Genomic DNA, 15,318 nt, shown 5'->3' with positions numbered 1-15,318 from the left:
CCTGTTACTCAGGAGAGGGAAGGGAATATGAAGACTTCTTAGGAGGGGATATGTATATGAGGGAGGGCAAAGGATCCTGGGGGGATTTCAGTTGTGACCTAGGATGTTGTTGCAAGGGATCACCTTCTCAAAGCAATACATTCAGACCAAACCACACTCCTTCACTGGCAGCTTGCTGCTGGTGGGCTATACTTCTCATGAGAGGGCCAGTCTGCTGGGGAGGACCATGGGGCTGTAAACTCTAGGTCTCCCATCAGACTGCACCCTCATGAGTTGAACTAACTCAACAATCCCCCCCCGCTTGTGTGGGACCCCCAACTACCCCTAACAAAAAATGCTGTGATCCCCACTTCCCTGTGAAGCCTTGCACACAGCCAAAGGAGGTTGTGACACTCCATGTGTCAGAGCCTGGCCACATGTGTGGACAGGGGGAATACCAGGTGCATGGACAGATATTTAAACCCATTCAAAATTCCTGGGTTTGGTCTGGCATTGTACCATATGCAGATCTGCTGGCAGGGGAATCTCAGGAGTGGGGAGCCACATTCTCCAGAGACTCCAGGAAAGTAGGGTCGCCATTTCAAGGCACAGGCAAGGGTACACATGCCCACATTGGCATATGGGCTGGCAGGGGTCAAGCTTTGCCCACTACTTGGCAGCAGTTGCCAAGACAGGGAGAGCAGTCGCTGGGGTACACATCCCCGCGGCTTTACTCCATAGAGTAGCCTGGCTTGATATAGAGCCTCTGTGGCTTGACAATCTTGTGAGAGAGCGGTCTGTGGGATAAGGTTTTGTCATCACATATGAGAGATTTTGCTTGGCAATTCTCTCCCCTCCTCTCCAATGGTTCTTCTCATGAGTTGTGAGATGGTGTTCCCATGGCCTGGCACTCTCTTAAGCAAGCACTGTTCACCTCAGGCCAGCATCCATCCTCATCGCATATGAGGAATTGCTCCTTTCACTGGAGCAATTTGATCCTGCTGCTCAGCCCTGCTCATGAATAAAATTAAGGGAAACCCCAAACCCAAAAGGGGAAGGGGCTGAGTCCCCCTTCCCCAACCTTTATAGAATTTGGCTGCTTGAGAATCCCTGGTTGGGGCTGACCACGGGTACCCCCCCCCTGCCATTTGTTGTTCTCCCGGTGCTGCGATGGGATGCCTTGTTTATGTTGCCACCTGGAGTGTTTGTGCTTGAGAACATACATCATTGTTGCTTCATGGTCAGGGAGCAAAGCACATAGTTCCTGTCCTGTCATCCCATCCCATTTTCCTCCTCCTTGCCAGGTAGGGAGAACAAGGGACAGGGTGGGAAGAGGGAATGCCCTTGTGTGACTGTGCTGCTTGACAGGCTGGCAAGCTGGGGATGGGGCGTGGCAGCATTCCTGTTGCTGGGCAATTCCATAGCAGGATAGGTGACAATAGGGATGGAGAGATGGCCAGTGAGAAGCACCGCAGCCATGGAGCAACTGCATTCCTGGATGGGTCTGCGTGTCTGTCTCTATGATTGCAATTTGAAAATTGGCACGAAATTGTGGTTATGGCGGCCTCCGGGATCTGATGTAATGCTTTGGTAGCCAAATTGGTCACTTTCTGCTCGAAACTGTGGTTTCACGAATTTGGGCATACTTGAGTTCCAACCCTTGCCCCATTTAACTCCAGTTTCATGTTACTTTTTAATTCAACCATAATAGGTGTATTTAGGATTGTAACTGAAGTTATTTTTCTCTTTCCATGTAAAAATGCTGATACAGTTATAAAGTAAAACAAAATTTAGTGGATTTAAGATATCTTAAATTCATGAGATAAAATACCTTTAAGTGATAAGTCAAATTTGTCAAGCAATTTTCAGAATGTCTTTGGATGCAGTTCACCCATTTTACCACAGAGTGTCACAATTGGACTCTGCTTCTTTCTGCTTTCAGACGAGGGTGTTTACAAGGTTGGCAAAAAGCGATCTGAAATGCGGGGGGCTGTGGAAGTCCAGGAAGATGAAGAAACCCGAACTGAGGTCCCAGTGGACCAGGTAAACTGCACATTTTGAATACATTGCTAGTGTTGAAAATAAACCACCTCCTGATTCTTACTTTCCTCAGTACACACTTCTGCGGATCTGAAAAGCGGGGGCCACAGAAGTCCAGGAAGAGGATACCAAAATAGTGACCACCCCACATATCTAAGGGGAATAACTCATTATTTGTACGTGTTATGGTTGGGAAGAGATGGTAGGGAAGTGAGAAATATTTGTGATAGCTAGGATCTAGGGAAATTATTTCTTGATGATGACATTAGAAATGAACATCATCTCTTTCCCCATCTTGTTAATGTGTTTATTGCATGAGGCAGCTTACAGCAGCTTGTCTTGATTTTGTCTGTCTCATAATTGAGAGTATAAGTTTTGTATTTGCTAGGTATCTTCAGTTTTCTTGGGATACCTAGCAACTCCAGTTGAGTCACTGTAGCTGTAGGGTTTTTTTGTTATTAACATGTTTGAAAGGTGCCAAAATGACAGTCCTTTAGAATAGATAAGAGGCAGTAGCTTTGCAACTGAGCTTGGTCAGTTGTTCAAGCTCGGACTGGAGACGTATCACTCACAAATAGCTGTTCCGCTAAGAATGAATTACTGAGAATGGCAGGGAAGTTGGTTGGCAGTTAATTTTGGTTTTGTGTTACTGACAAGATCTCAAACTACTGATGTCTCTTCTGGATATCAGGCAGCAACAACTTCCAGTGCTGACTGAAAATCTGGTCACCTTTGCTGATAAAACACAACATTTGTGGGTATAAGACTATCAGTCTTATACCCATCTTATACCCATTTTTATTTAGGAGTTCAAATGTTATAACTAGGTATAAAATATTGTAAGATTCTGAGCACTTCTGTATGCTGCTGGAAAGGAACTCTCCAATCTGGTGGCAATGGAGAGCATTCCATGCCACTTGGAAAATTGGCTCCCATACTCCAGCGTGGCCCTCTTTGTGCTTGAGCTGGGAAGAGCAGCCAAGTGACATGTTGGTTGTGGCCCACTTATATGGGAAGTGTGTGCGTGCTGCCAACATCAGCTCTGTTTCTCTTACCTGCCTTTGGATGGTGCTGGAGTTCTTGGGGTGGATCTTCAGCAGGGGGTGGGCAGGAGGGAAAACCGCTTCCTTGTGGTCAACGCTGACTTACATATGAGCAGCTTCATTCCATCACCAACTTCAGTCTTCTGGGCTCCCTCCATTCCCCCTCTGTTATGGTGGCCTAAAATGTCATAGGTTCACTACAGACAGCCACTATTCAAAAGCATGTGAAATAAAGTTTGCAAGGGCAACAAATTGCCATGGATGGCTCAGCCTTTTTTTTTTTAACCTTCCTTGAAGTGCTCCTTATGCAACTTTGTGGTCACAGGGTGGTGCTTTGCTTCAGACATGGACTTGGCCTTAAGGGTTAAGTGAGTTGGGGCACTCTGCAATTAAATGTTTTGGGGGTCTCTTTGAGAGGCCCAGGGGTCTCTTGAGCACCCTACCTATGCCAACACTGGAATGGGATTCAGCTGCACTCCCAGGGTAATTGTGAATGAGCACATGACCCACCAGTGACAGGCTTCTGCCTGCACTTTTCTTTCCCAGTCCCTGTCACTTCTCAGCTTGTAGACTGAGGGTTTTATTGCTAATGTCCCTACTCTTATAGGCTAAATTAATATATATACATACAGCTCAAACAGTAACAAATACTAATCTAGCTAATGAGAGCCAGTGTGGCATAGTGGTTAGAGTGCTGGACTAGGACCAGGGAGACCTGAGTTCAAATCCCCATTTAGGCATGATACTTGCTGGGTGACTCTGGGCCAGTCACTTGTCTCTCACCCTAACCTACTTCACAGGGTTGTTGTGAGGAGAAACCTAAGTATGTAGTACGCCGCTCTGGGCTCGTTGGGGGAAGAGCGGGATATAAAATGTAAAAAAATAAATAAAAAATAAATAATAATAATATTCATAAACCTTATAGAATCCAGCTATATGGATACACTCTTAGAATTCTAAAGGCAACAAGACAAAACTTAGCGATTGCATAAGAAATGTTGTCATCACTATCAGATAAAAGATAGCTAACATAGAATTCATCTGGACAGCCAGGGTAATTTGCTAGGAGGGGCACTATTAATTCATAACAAATGTCCATTTATAAACTATAGTATAATAGCACATGAGATGATGTCAATAGATCAACATAAGAGTTTGGGGTGCTTAGTATACCCGATTATCTGCATTTTAGAAAAGTTAATCTGCAGAGCATGATCTTTACAGTAAGAAGCGAGGGAATTAAGCACTCTTCTCAGGCTAATAAGAGTCTATGATAGTATTGCTAACTGTGTGTGGATTGCTAACTGGTTGAAAGACAGAAAACAGAGGGTAGGGATAAATGGAGAGTTTTCACAATAGAGGGAAGTAAGAAGTGGGGTCCCCCAGGGATCTGTACTGGGACCGGTGCTTTTTAATTTATTCATAAATGATCAAGAAGCAGGGGTAAGCAGCGATGTGGCCAAATTTGCAGATGATACCAAACTCTTCCGGGTAGTGAAATCCAAAACGGATTGTGAGCAGCTCCAAAAGGATCTCTCCAAACTGGGGGAGTGGGCGACAAAATGGCAAATGCGGTTCAATGTTAGCAAGTGTCAAGTGATGCACATTGGGACGAAAAACCCCAACTTCAAATATATGCTGATGGGATCCGAGCTGTCGGTGACAGACCAGGAAAGGGATCTTGGGGTTGTGGTTGACAGCTCGTTGAAAGTGTCTATTCAATGTGCGGCAGCTGTGAAAAAGGCAAATTCCATGCTAGGGATCATTAGGAAGGGGATTGAAAATAAAACGGCTAACATTATAATGCCCTTATACAAAACTATGGTGTGACCACACTTGGAGTACTGAGTACAATTCTGGTCACCACATCTTAAAAAGGATATTGTTGAACTGGAGAAGGTACAGAAGAGGGCAACCAAGATGATCAGGGGCCTAGAGCACCTTTCTTACAAGGCAAGACTACAACACCTGGGGCTTTTTAGTTTAGAAAAAAGATGGCTGCGGGGAGACATGATAGAGGTCTATAAAATCATGCATGGCATGGAGAAAGTGGAGAGAGAGAGATTCTTTTCCCTCTCACACAACACTAGAACAAGGGGGCACTCCATGAAATTGATTGCCAGGAGGTCTAGGACCAACAAACGGAAGTACTTTTTCACACAACGCGTGATCCACTTGTGGAACTCTCTGCCACAGGATGTGGTGACGGCCAACAACCTGGATGGCTTTAAGGGGGGTTTGGATGACTTCATGGAGGAGAGGTCTATCAATGGCTACTAGTCAGAGGGCTGTGGGCCACCTTCAGCCTCAAGAGTGTGCCTCTGAGTACCAGTTGCAGGGGAGTAATGGCAGGAGAGAGGGCACGCCCTCAACTCCTGCCTGTGGCTTCCAGCGGCATCTGGTGGGCCACTGTGCGAAACAGGATGCTGGACTAGATGGGCCTTGAGCCTGATCCAGCAGGGCTGTTCTTATGTTCTTATGTATTACAGCATCATCTGCGTACAAAAGCACTGCTATAGGTTTAGAGGCTAATACTGGAGAATGAAAGTCTGAATGAGTCAGAGGGGGTACTTAAACAATGATGTCTGAGAGAAGATTCATAGATTTGGTTTGAAGTAGACCCCAATATTGAAATTTTAAACTACATAGGAACACAAGGAGTTCAGTATTAATGCCACTGATGAAAACTGTGCACCGCGTTTGGCTCAAAACATCAAATTGTTTAAGTACCTCCTTGCGCTGTGCCACACCATGGGAGTACAAGCTATATGTGGAACAGTTTATTCTGCACTATGGATACAGAAGCTTCTTAACTCCCTTGAAGCTTAGGACTCCCATTGGGACACCCTTTTTGGACTTTTCAAATATATACTTCACATGTTTACAGATCTCTCTATATAGATTTGATGGGTGTGTCCCCCACGCCCGGAGAATATATTTTGCTTATTGTCTTCGTATATATATTTTGTCCGGATTTATACAGGTTTTATTCAGATTACTTTTAGATCATATGTTATCTAGCTTTTATGAAGTAAGAATACAGATTTGTGATTACAGATCATTTTAATCCTAAATATAAATGTATTAACAAATAGAGATAAAGGTACAGAACATAGATCTGTGTTTAGGGGTTCTTTGTTAATCAGTATACTTTCTGTGAGACTCTACAAGGTTTTGTATAGCCGCGAGCGTAATGATCCTGTGCCCATCATAAACTGTTCCATTGGGGAACTGACTAGATTTATCAGACAAGAGAGGACCTCAAGTCTTTGCATTTCCAACTGGGTTGCTGGCACTTTGAATATCTAAACTCTTTCTTCAAGGAAAGAAAGGCTGGGGCGGCCTGGAGAATCTGAACCCCTGACTGGAGTCTGTGATGGACTAGATGTGAACAAACAAGCTGAAATTAAATCTGCACAAGACAGAGGTGATTTTAAACAGGATCATAAGAACATGTCCAGCTGGATCAGGCTCAAGGCCTATTTAGTCCAGCATCCTGCCTCTGGAAAGCTCACAGGCAAGTAGGGATGTGCAAACTGGTTCAAATTCGAACCGGTTCGATTTGATGATTTGAATTCGAACCGAACCAGCCATCAGGTTCGAGCTGCGGATTTGAATTCGAACCAAACTGGGGGTGGTTTGTTTTGAACTGGTTCGAACCTCCAAAAGTGGGTGGGGTGGTAGCTGGCACCTTCCTTATTCCCTATGAGGAGTTCAAAAATACTTTTAAAATTCACCAATAATTGGAGGAGTGTCCGATTGCCTTGGGGTTTTGTGGGTGGTAGGCACCCCTGGGTGCTTACCACCCACCCCACTTTTGTGCGGTGCTCCACAGTAGGGGATAATGGACTGGTTCAGGTCCCATTATACCCTATGAGAAAGATAATTAAAATATTTCAAATATTCATTAAAAAAATCATAAGAGTGTCTGATTGCTTCAGGGTTTGGGTGGTTGTTGGCACTCATGGGTGCTCCACAATCGGGAATAATGGGCTGGTTCGAGTCCCATTATACCCTATGAGAAAAATAAAAATAAATTTCAAAAGCTCATAAAAAATTGTACGAGTGTCCGATTGCTTTGGGGTTTGGGTGGTAGGTATCCATGGGTGCCAGCTACCACCCCACCCACTTTTGGAGGCTCTAACCAGTTCAAACCAGTTTGAAACTGTTTGAATTCAAATCGAACCAGGGGGATTTGAGCAAAACCAAAACTGAACCTCCCCCTCCCGGTTCAAACCTGGTTCGAATTTGAACCGAACCAGACAAACTGGTTTTGTGCACATCTCTACAGGCAAGAGCTGAAGGCATGCCCTCTCTCTTGCTGTTGCTTTCTTGCAACTGGTATTTAGAAGTATCTTGCCTCTGAGGCTGGAGGTGGCCTATAGCTCTCAGACTAGTATCCATTGATAGACTTGTCCTCCATGAATTTATCTAAGCCCTTCTTAAAGCTATCCAGGCTGGTGGCTGTCACCAAATCTTGTGGTACAAAATTCCATAGGTTAATTATGCATTGTGTGAAAAAGTACTTCCTTTTGTCGGTCCTAAATTTCCTGGTGATCAGTTTCATGGGAGGACCCCTGGTTCTTGTATTATGAGAGAGGAAAGAAAATTTCTCTCTCTCCACTCTCTCCCCACCATGCATAATTGTATAGACATACCAGTGATTGAGTGTCAGCCTGGGCTCGATAATGTTGCATTGCCTTTGAAGGATAAGTTTTTCAGCTCAGAGTTCTCAAGTTTGCAGCTTGGAGGACCCAGCTTTGCTTCTGAATGGTGACTCTGGCCATGCATGCCTTTGCCCAGATCTGGCTTGTGCGCCAGTTGCCCCTGTTCTTTGACTGGTCATACCTGGCCATGTTTATCTATGCACTAGTTACATCAAAACTGGATTATTGTAACATGCTGCCCTTGAAGATTATTTGGACACTTCAGCTAGTGCAGAATGGGATTATGAAGGCGTCTTATGCTGAGTCAGATCATTGGTCCAGGTAAATCAGTGTTGTCCACACTGACTGGCTGCAGCTCTCCATGGTTCAGACAAGTATTTCCCAGCTCTGCCTGGAGATGCCAGGGATTATACCCAGGATCTTCTGCATGTAAAGGATGTGGTCTTCCACTGAGTGACATCCCAGAATGAGTTGACTCCCACAATGATTGTTCTGGGTGACTTCAACATCCATACTAAGGCTGTCTTGTCAGGGGCAGCTCAAGATTTCATGGCTGCCATCACAACCATGGAGCTGTCCCAACACATTGTGGTCCAACACATGAATTGGTGCACACTCTGGATCTGTCCTCTCCCCCCACCCCACTCGGGCAGGAGGGTGGTGATTTGAAAGTGGGGGAAGTGTCACCTCTGCCCTTGTCATGGTCGAATAACTTCCTTCTGAGGTTTAGAGTTTTAATGGCTATACCACTCTGCAAGGGTGGGGGACCTATTAAAATGCCCCCAGAGGCTGATGGACTCCAATGGATTCCTGAGGGCTCTGGGGGATTTTCCAGCCGGTATGGCAGGTACTCCTGTGGAAGCTCTAGTTGCTCCCTGGAATGGAGAGATAGCTTGGGCGGTTGACACGATCACGCTCAAGACCCTCTCCTGCAAAACAGAACTCATGCAGCACCGTGGTATACACATGAGCTGAGAGTGATGAAGCAAGCTGGGAGATGGCTGGAACGCAAGTGAAGGATAACTTGGGCTGAGTCTGAGCAAACATAGGTTAGAGATCATTCTCAAGCCTATTCTGTGGCAGTGATGGGACAGAAGAAACATTTTTTCTGTCCACAATTGCATCTTCTCAGAGCCGTCCAGTGGGCCTTTTATAGGTGCTGTGGGCCTCTTGAAATCTGGCCCCAGGCAAGATGTGTTAGAACCCTTGTCTGTGATGCATTGACACAGCACTTTGAAGGTAAAGTTGCTTGCATTTGCCAGGAGTTGGACTCTGCAGCTGATGCAGTGTCATTGGGAGAGAGGTCCAGAGTATCACCTGGTCCAGTTTTGCTGGAAGAGTTTCAGTTATTGGTGTCTGAGGATGTGCACAAGGTGTTCAGTCAAGTTTGTCTGATCACCTGCATGCTCGACCCTTGCCCTTCATGGCTTATTAAATCTAGTAGGGAGGGAACCTCCCCATTGAGGTTTTCCTGGCTTCTTCATTTTGTTCTTTTAGACTCCAGGTGAAGACCTTTCTGTTTGCTCAGACTTTTTAAATTTGCTTTTTAAAATTGATTTTTTTTTAAAAAAACAAGTTTTTAAATTGTTTTGTATTGTCTTTTGGGGTATGTTGTGATTTTATGTGTGTTATATGTTTTAATTTGATGTTTTAGTTTTATGTTGTGAGCCACCCAGAGAAAGGCTTGTTGTTGTTTTTGTCCCCATCCCTAAATGTTGCAACTAGATTTTGGAATGGTGCTAAGTTTTGCAATTATGTTATGCCACTGCCATATCAGCTGCATTGGCTACCGGTCCATTTTCAGACACAGTTCAATGTACTGGTTGTTATTTTTATCATCCTAAGTGGTCTGAGACTAAGCTACCTAAAGGATAGGCACCTGAAAAGCTAAAAAATAAAATAAGGAATGCATGGTAAGACCTTAATAAAATGACATATTGCATGTGTCAGAACATTAACAGTGTTACAGAGTACAGAGTAATGTATTTAATTTATTAATTATATTTATATACTGCTTTTCTAAGCAAGTTGTTTCCAGAATTCATGGGTAGCATTCAGACTGCTTAGTTAGTTATGATTAAGTTGCACTGAAATTAATGGGACTTAAGTTAGTCATAATGTTCATTTTGACAGAGTTTTTTCAGAATGGGCCACACCTACAAACCTGGATACTCAGCTCTGCAAGGATTAGCCTCCCTCCCTCCACCTGCAGGGGCTAGGGAGAAGTTTTGGCTCCAAAAACAAGTTTCATGGGAGTTGTGGGTCCTACCACAGTGGAGTCTGCTATCTTACCTTGCAGGGCTGAAAACTGCATCCAAGAGACCTGAAATGTGAAGTCAACCTCCTGTCACTGTGTAGTCTGTCCACTGCAGTCAGTGACCCTGCCCTAAATAAGAAATGGATCTTTAAAATAGGGAACAGGTAGCAAGCATACTAAAGGAACATTTCTCTCTACCCCCTAAAGGCATCTAATGAGCCTCTTGAATGTTTCACAGGTCTCTGAGGTCTGATTAATGGAGGCATGTGAGAGGAACTTTTTGTATAATGTCATGACACCTACCCAGGCAGTGGAACTTGCTACTGTGGGTTAGATTCCCCCCTCCCCCGGTCAGTATTCAGGTGGTGTTTAAAAATGTTACAACAAGCATTTTAATGATTGCTTTGCTGCTTTTGTTCTCTTTCTTGGGTTGGCTTGCTTTTGCTGTTGCATTTCTAGTGTTGTGCTTTTTAAATTTTTTTACTGGTATGTGTTCTATTTGTATTGTGTGTTTGGATTGTTAGCCACTTTGGTCAACTCTGTTTGAGGGGGAAAAGCAGGAGACAAATGTTTTTGCATAAATAAAAATAAGTAAATCGCATTCTCCAGTTGCTAGAATGTATGCAGAGGTGTATGTTTAAGGAAAAGCAAGTTTAGGCATCAAGTACTTTGATATCAGTCACATGGTATTATAAATACAAACCAGCATTTAATTTAGGGAAGGATCAATTTCTTTTCATTTTAAATATTCTAAGTACAGATATTATTCAGCTTTTGATTACTGTGTTCAAATTGTAGCAACATTTTAAAATGAGTTGGAATATGAGCACAAAATCATTCCAGCAAACAACTATGAGTAATGCTTTCACATTCAGAAAAGTGTTTTTCCTTCTCAGTAATGGGGTATGAAGTAATCCGGAGACCAGATTAGAAGCTTGAAGCAATATAATGATGAAAAATATATGATCCTGAAACTAATATTAGTTTAATTCCATAGTCATTTGTTCAGACCAATAATACTATTTGTAGAGCAGATCCCGAGTACTTGAAACATAAAAAAGAAGAGTTTATGCTGCCCTCTCATGAATGTTTTATTGATGGCATCATAACTATATGGATGTACTGGGAGGATGCAGACCAAATGGACCTGTGAGACCACCATGGGAATCTTGGCTGTGTAAATAGATTGGGAGCCTGTGAATTTTATGGCTGTTTATGGTATCATGATTGAGTAAGCATTTCAAACTTTGTGTGTAGTGCTGTCTTTATTTCTCAGACCATAAATGGTGGAGGCAGTGGCAGCAACAGGGCTGGGGATAGTGGCAGCACTAGATGAGTTTTCAGCAACTGTAGACGAACCTCTCCAGATAATCTTAACAGGCAGTGGGGCTCATGGCGAAGAAGAGATTCTCTTAAATACCCAGGGCCTAAGCTGTTTAGGGCTTTATAGGTAATAACCAGCACCGTGTATTTTGCCTGGAAACTTATTTGCAGCCAGCATAGTTCTTTCAACATAGGAGTAATATGCAGAGACACTCTAACCCCCAGAACTTGAGTCCCTGGTCCGTGGCCTCCAAATGGCTGGGGGGCCTCTGGCAGCCACTCCATGCCCTCCCTGCCAAACCTCCATATTTTTTTCCAAATACAGCAGCCACGCGGCCAAGGGATGGCTGTTGGGTTGGTGAGTGGAGCAGTCCTTCTCCGCTCTCCCCTATCCCCCATCCTCTATCCCCCCTCCGGTGGTGGCTGGAGCAACACTGGGCCTGTCCACTCAGACCAGTGTCTTCTGCCGACTGCGAGGCATGCCTTGCAGTTGGTAGAAGATGCTGGCTCAAGTGGACAGGCCCAGTTGTGTCACCGCCAGAGGGGTGAGAGTGGAGAAGGACTGCTCTACTCACCCCCGCCAGCCATCCCTCGGCCATTTATAATTAAAAAAAGAAATGGAGCTTTGGTGAGGCCCCCAAAAAGTACGTTTTAGGGGGCCTTATGTGGGGATGGGGGCTCGTGGCTGGGAGGTGCAGACACCCAAATAACCTAGGTGCACCCCTGGTAATATGGTCTCCTAGATGACCCAGAAACCAACCTGGCTGCTGCATTCCAGACCTGACCAACTGCAGTTTCCGGACTACATACAAAGGCAGCCCCACATAGACGACATTGCAGTAATTCAGGCTAGAGGTTACCAGCATATGTACCACCATTTTGAGGTCGTTCATCTCAAGAAACAACCTTCCTTTGGGCACCATATTTCCCCCAATGGAACAAATAGCAGCTTTGGGAGGATTTAGATCAGGAAAATGGTGTGGGAGAAAAGCAATAACCTAGTGAAGAAGATAAAGAACAACTATAAACTTGGAACAAACACATCGATGGAATGGTTGCCAGAACTGGTGCTCCCAAAATATATCAATACAATCTTTATCCTGGGGAAATTTAATTTATTTATAAACCAACTCAATAAAATTGCCTTCCAGTAACCTCCTCACAAATTGAAGCAAATCTTGGACTCAGTGGCTCACAACTAGACACAGAACCATTTCTATCCAATATGCAAACCTGCCCTCAGGCTTTCCTTTTTACAATAAGTTTGTACCTCTCATTGTGGCAGAGAAGATCTGACAAAGACATGGTAGTGTGACGTCTTGTTATTTGGGGAGGTTCCTGGTATTAAAAGACTGCTGAGATCTTTTGCAAACGACCATTCCCAGAATATGCAGATTGTGTGCAAGTTTGTTACTAAGGTTTTAACTTTTTGTAGTAATATGATTTGAAGTAAAAATAGTGTATCATTGTGTAGCCTCTCTGTGATTATAGCTCATCAAAATTAATAGGACAACCACACCTTTTAATTTACTTGCTGGCATGGGAAACTTATACTGTGTTCATTGGAGTCAGCAGGGCACCAAACATCTCTTTCTTCTAGAGCCAACATTAGCTAGATGGATTGAGACTTATAACAAGCAATTCAAGAAATATACATTGAGTTATCTGTTTGGCCTATGGCTGCAATAAAAGAACTACTACTACTACTACTACTACTACTACTACTACTACTACTACACTGAGTTAAATCCTGTGATTTTTAGGCACAATATTGCCCCTTAATGATCTCTATCTCTGGATCCTTGTGCATTGAAGTTTGATGCCTATTAATGGCTTCCCTATCAATCTGTCCTTAGGAGGTCTCTGGATCAGGTTTCTAATTGAATTCACAATTAGAAGAGACTTGTTTGTTCTCAAGAGGCTCTATATAGAAATAAGTCTTGTTGTTCAAGCATATAAAGTACTTTCCAAAGGATTGCAATGACTAATTGCTATAAAATGAACTAATCAATAGACTTGTTTTACAGCCGTTTGTAACATCTTCTAGATTAGAAGAAGTGGATCCTATCTAGGGCTCAGTGAATTTGATGATATCTCAATAATACTGGTCTTGACTGGCCAGGTACAGAATGGATTTTCTTTCTATAATTTAGAAGAGGTGCAAATTTGCAGAGCTGGCTTGTCTGCTGATTGATGGTGTGGTGACATGCAGAGCTCTGTACTTTTGTCTATTCTGCTGCTTTGGAACACGCTCCCTGCTGAAACAAGTGCCTCCCCATCTCTGACAACTTTTTAAAAGTCTTTAAAGACATACCTATTCACCCAGGTTTTTAATTAAATATTGTTTTAACAGTTTTAACATTTTAAAATGTTGTTTTAAAATTAAAATTTTACTTTTACTATATCATTTATTTTGTTTTAACTGCTGTGTTAAGTTTTCTCTTGTCATTTATTCTAACTAATGTTTTTAATTTTTTGTTTGCTTGTTGTAAACCGCCTAGAGATGTGAGTTTTGGGCAGTATAGAAATATAAGATGAAATAAAATAAAATAAAATAAAATAAATTTATTCAGGGTTATCCCAAGTGTGGCTGCTCCTTTGCTATAAATATAATAAATCGGTTCTCACAATTTGACAATCGTAGTTATGCCACTGAATGTCAGGCAGCAGAGGGAGACAGTGGCATTGCGCTCCTGATTCCTGGTTGTCTTCACAGTGAAAGGGAGCAGGAAGAAGTGATCACATGGGAGGGATCCATTAAGGTTGCTCAGCACAGGCAATAGACATCAGCAATGGTAGATTCGCAGTAGAGTGGTTGATGTCAGTTGCCTGTATCAGCCAACCACAATGAACGCATGATAAACCCTCCCACACAATCACTTCCTGATCCATTTCAATGTTCAGACAACCGGGAATTGCAAGCATGTGCTCCGACTCTTCTCTCTGACCTCAACATTCGGTGGCATAACTACATTTGCTGGATCATGAGAACTGGCCCAATGTTAATGGTTTTTTGTTTTTTTTAAATAAGCTGCCTCCAGTTTAAAACATCAAATGTTTAATAACAATATTAAAACATATTGAGACCACTGAAATCCTATTTAAATCTTAGTCATTTATTAATCACCACCCAGTTACTGCTGCCTTTTAAAATAAAGTATTTGGCCCCTGCAACCAAAATCAGAAAAACAAAATATACAGAGTGATAGGGCTAAAATATGCAGTGTCTTAATGACAAATACATAATGTTAGATTGAGAATAATTTTTTTATGTGAGAAGAAAGCTACAGCAGAAATTGTTGATCTTTATATACCACCAAATAATCAGACACACATACATTTCAATACACATAGAAATCAACTACAATCGATGTGCTAGATAGCACTGAAGAAATCACTGTACGCATTTCAGTAAAAGTCATCTTCAGCAGCAGTTACAAATACTAATTCCATACAGAGTGATAATATCAAGAATTAGTGAAGTCAGAGTTGCTTCTCTAGTAGTAATTAGTCATCTAAATTCTTCCCTGTTGTTCATCTGACTAATTAAAAGTTCCTTCAGTCTCTGGCTTGTTACTGCCCTGCACATCACTCCTCTATTTAGTTTGCCAAACTAGTTTCTGGAACCGGTGGATATCTTCTACATGTATTGAACTTGATTTCTTTGTGTTTTGATGCCCATATGTGTTTGATTCTTTTATTGTTATAAAATTTCAACACTGTTTTGTAGGTATTTATGTGAGAAGAATACAAACCCGGAGAAAATAATTTCTTTCCATTGGAAGTGTTTAGATTTCATAAACAATGTAGTAGGCAGGTGCTCCATTGTCACTTAACAACCCTAACTAGTTTGGGAACAAAATGTTTTTTTGTTCTGCAATGCATTCGGCATATATATAGTACATTATTTATTGGGAAGTTGCGGCTGCATTTAAGAGGTGCTCATTTCTTCAGAATTAAGTGGTCTCTGAAGCTTTATTCAACTCCTGCTGTTTGTATCTGTAAGGAT

General features: G+C 42.7%; 1 protein-coding gene across 5 annotated transcripts in view; it reads left to right on the top strand.

Annotated features, from left to right (window-relative positions):
• DCDC2 (doublecortin domain containing 2) overlaps positions 1-15,318 on the top strand; it is a 115,469-nt gene that overhangs the window by 94,195 nt on the left and 5,956 nt on the right. For all 5 annotated transcript variants that reach the window (XM_053246909.1, XM_053246907.1, XM_053246908.1 and 2 more), the window contains one exon: positions 1,922-2,022. In XM_053246909.1, the coding sequence (XP_053102884.1) occupies positions 1,922-2,022 (101 nt within the window). The remainder of the gene's footprint in view (positions 1-1,921; positions 2,023-15,318) is intronic.

Source organism: Hemicordylus capensis, chromosome 4, assembly GCF_027244095.1.
Source record: "Hemicordylus capensis ecotype Gifberg chromosome 4, rHemCap1.1.pri, whole genome shotgun sequence".
NCBI lineage: Eukaryota > Metazoa > Chordata > Lepidosauria > Squamata > Cordylidae > Hemicordylus > Hemicordylus capensis.
The sequence above is the reverse complement of the archived record's forward strand: the minus strand, read 5'-3'. Positions and strand labels throughout refer to the sequence as shown.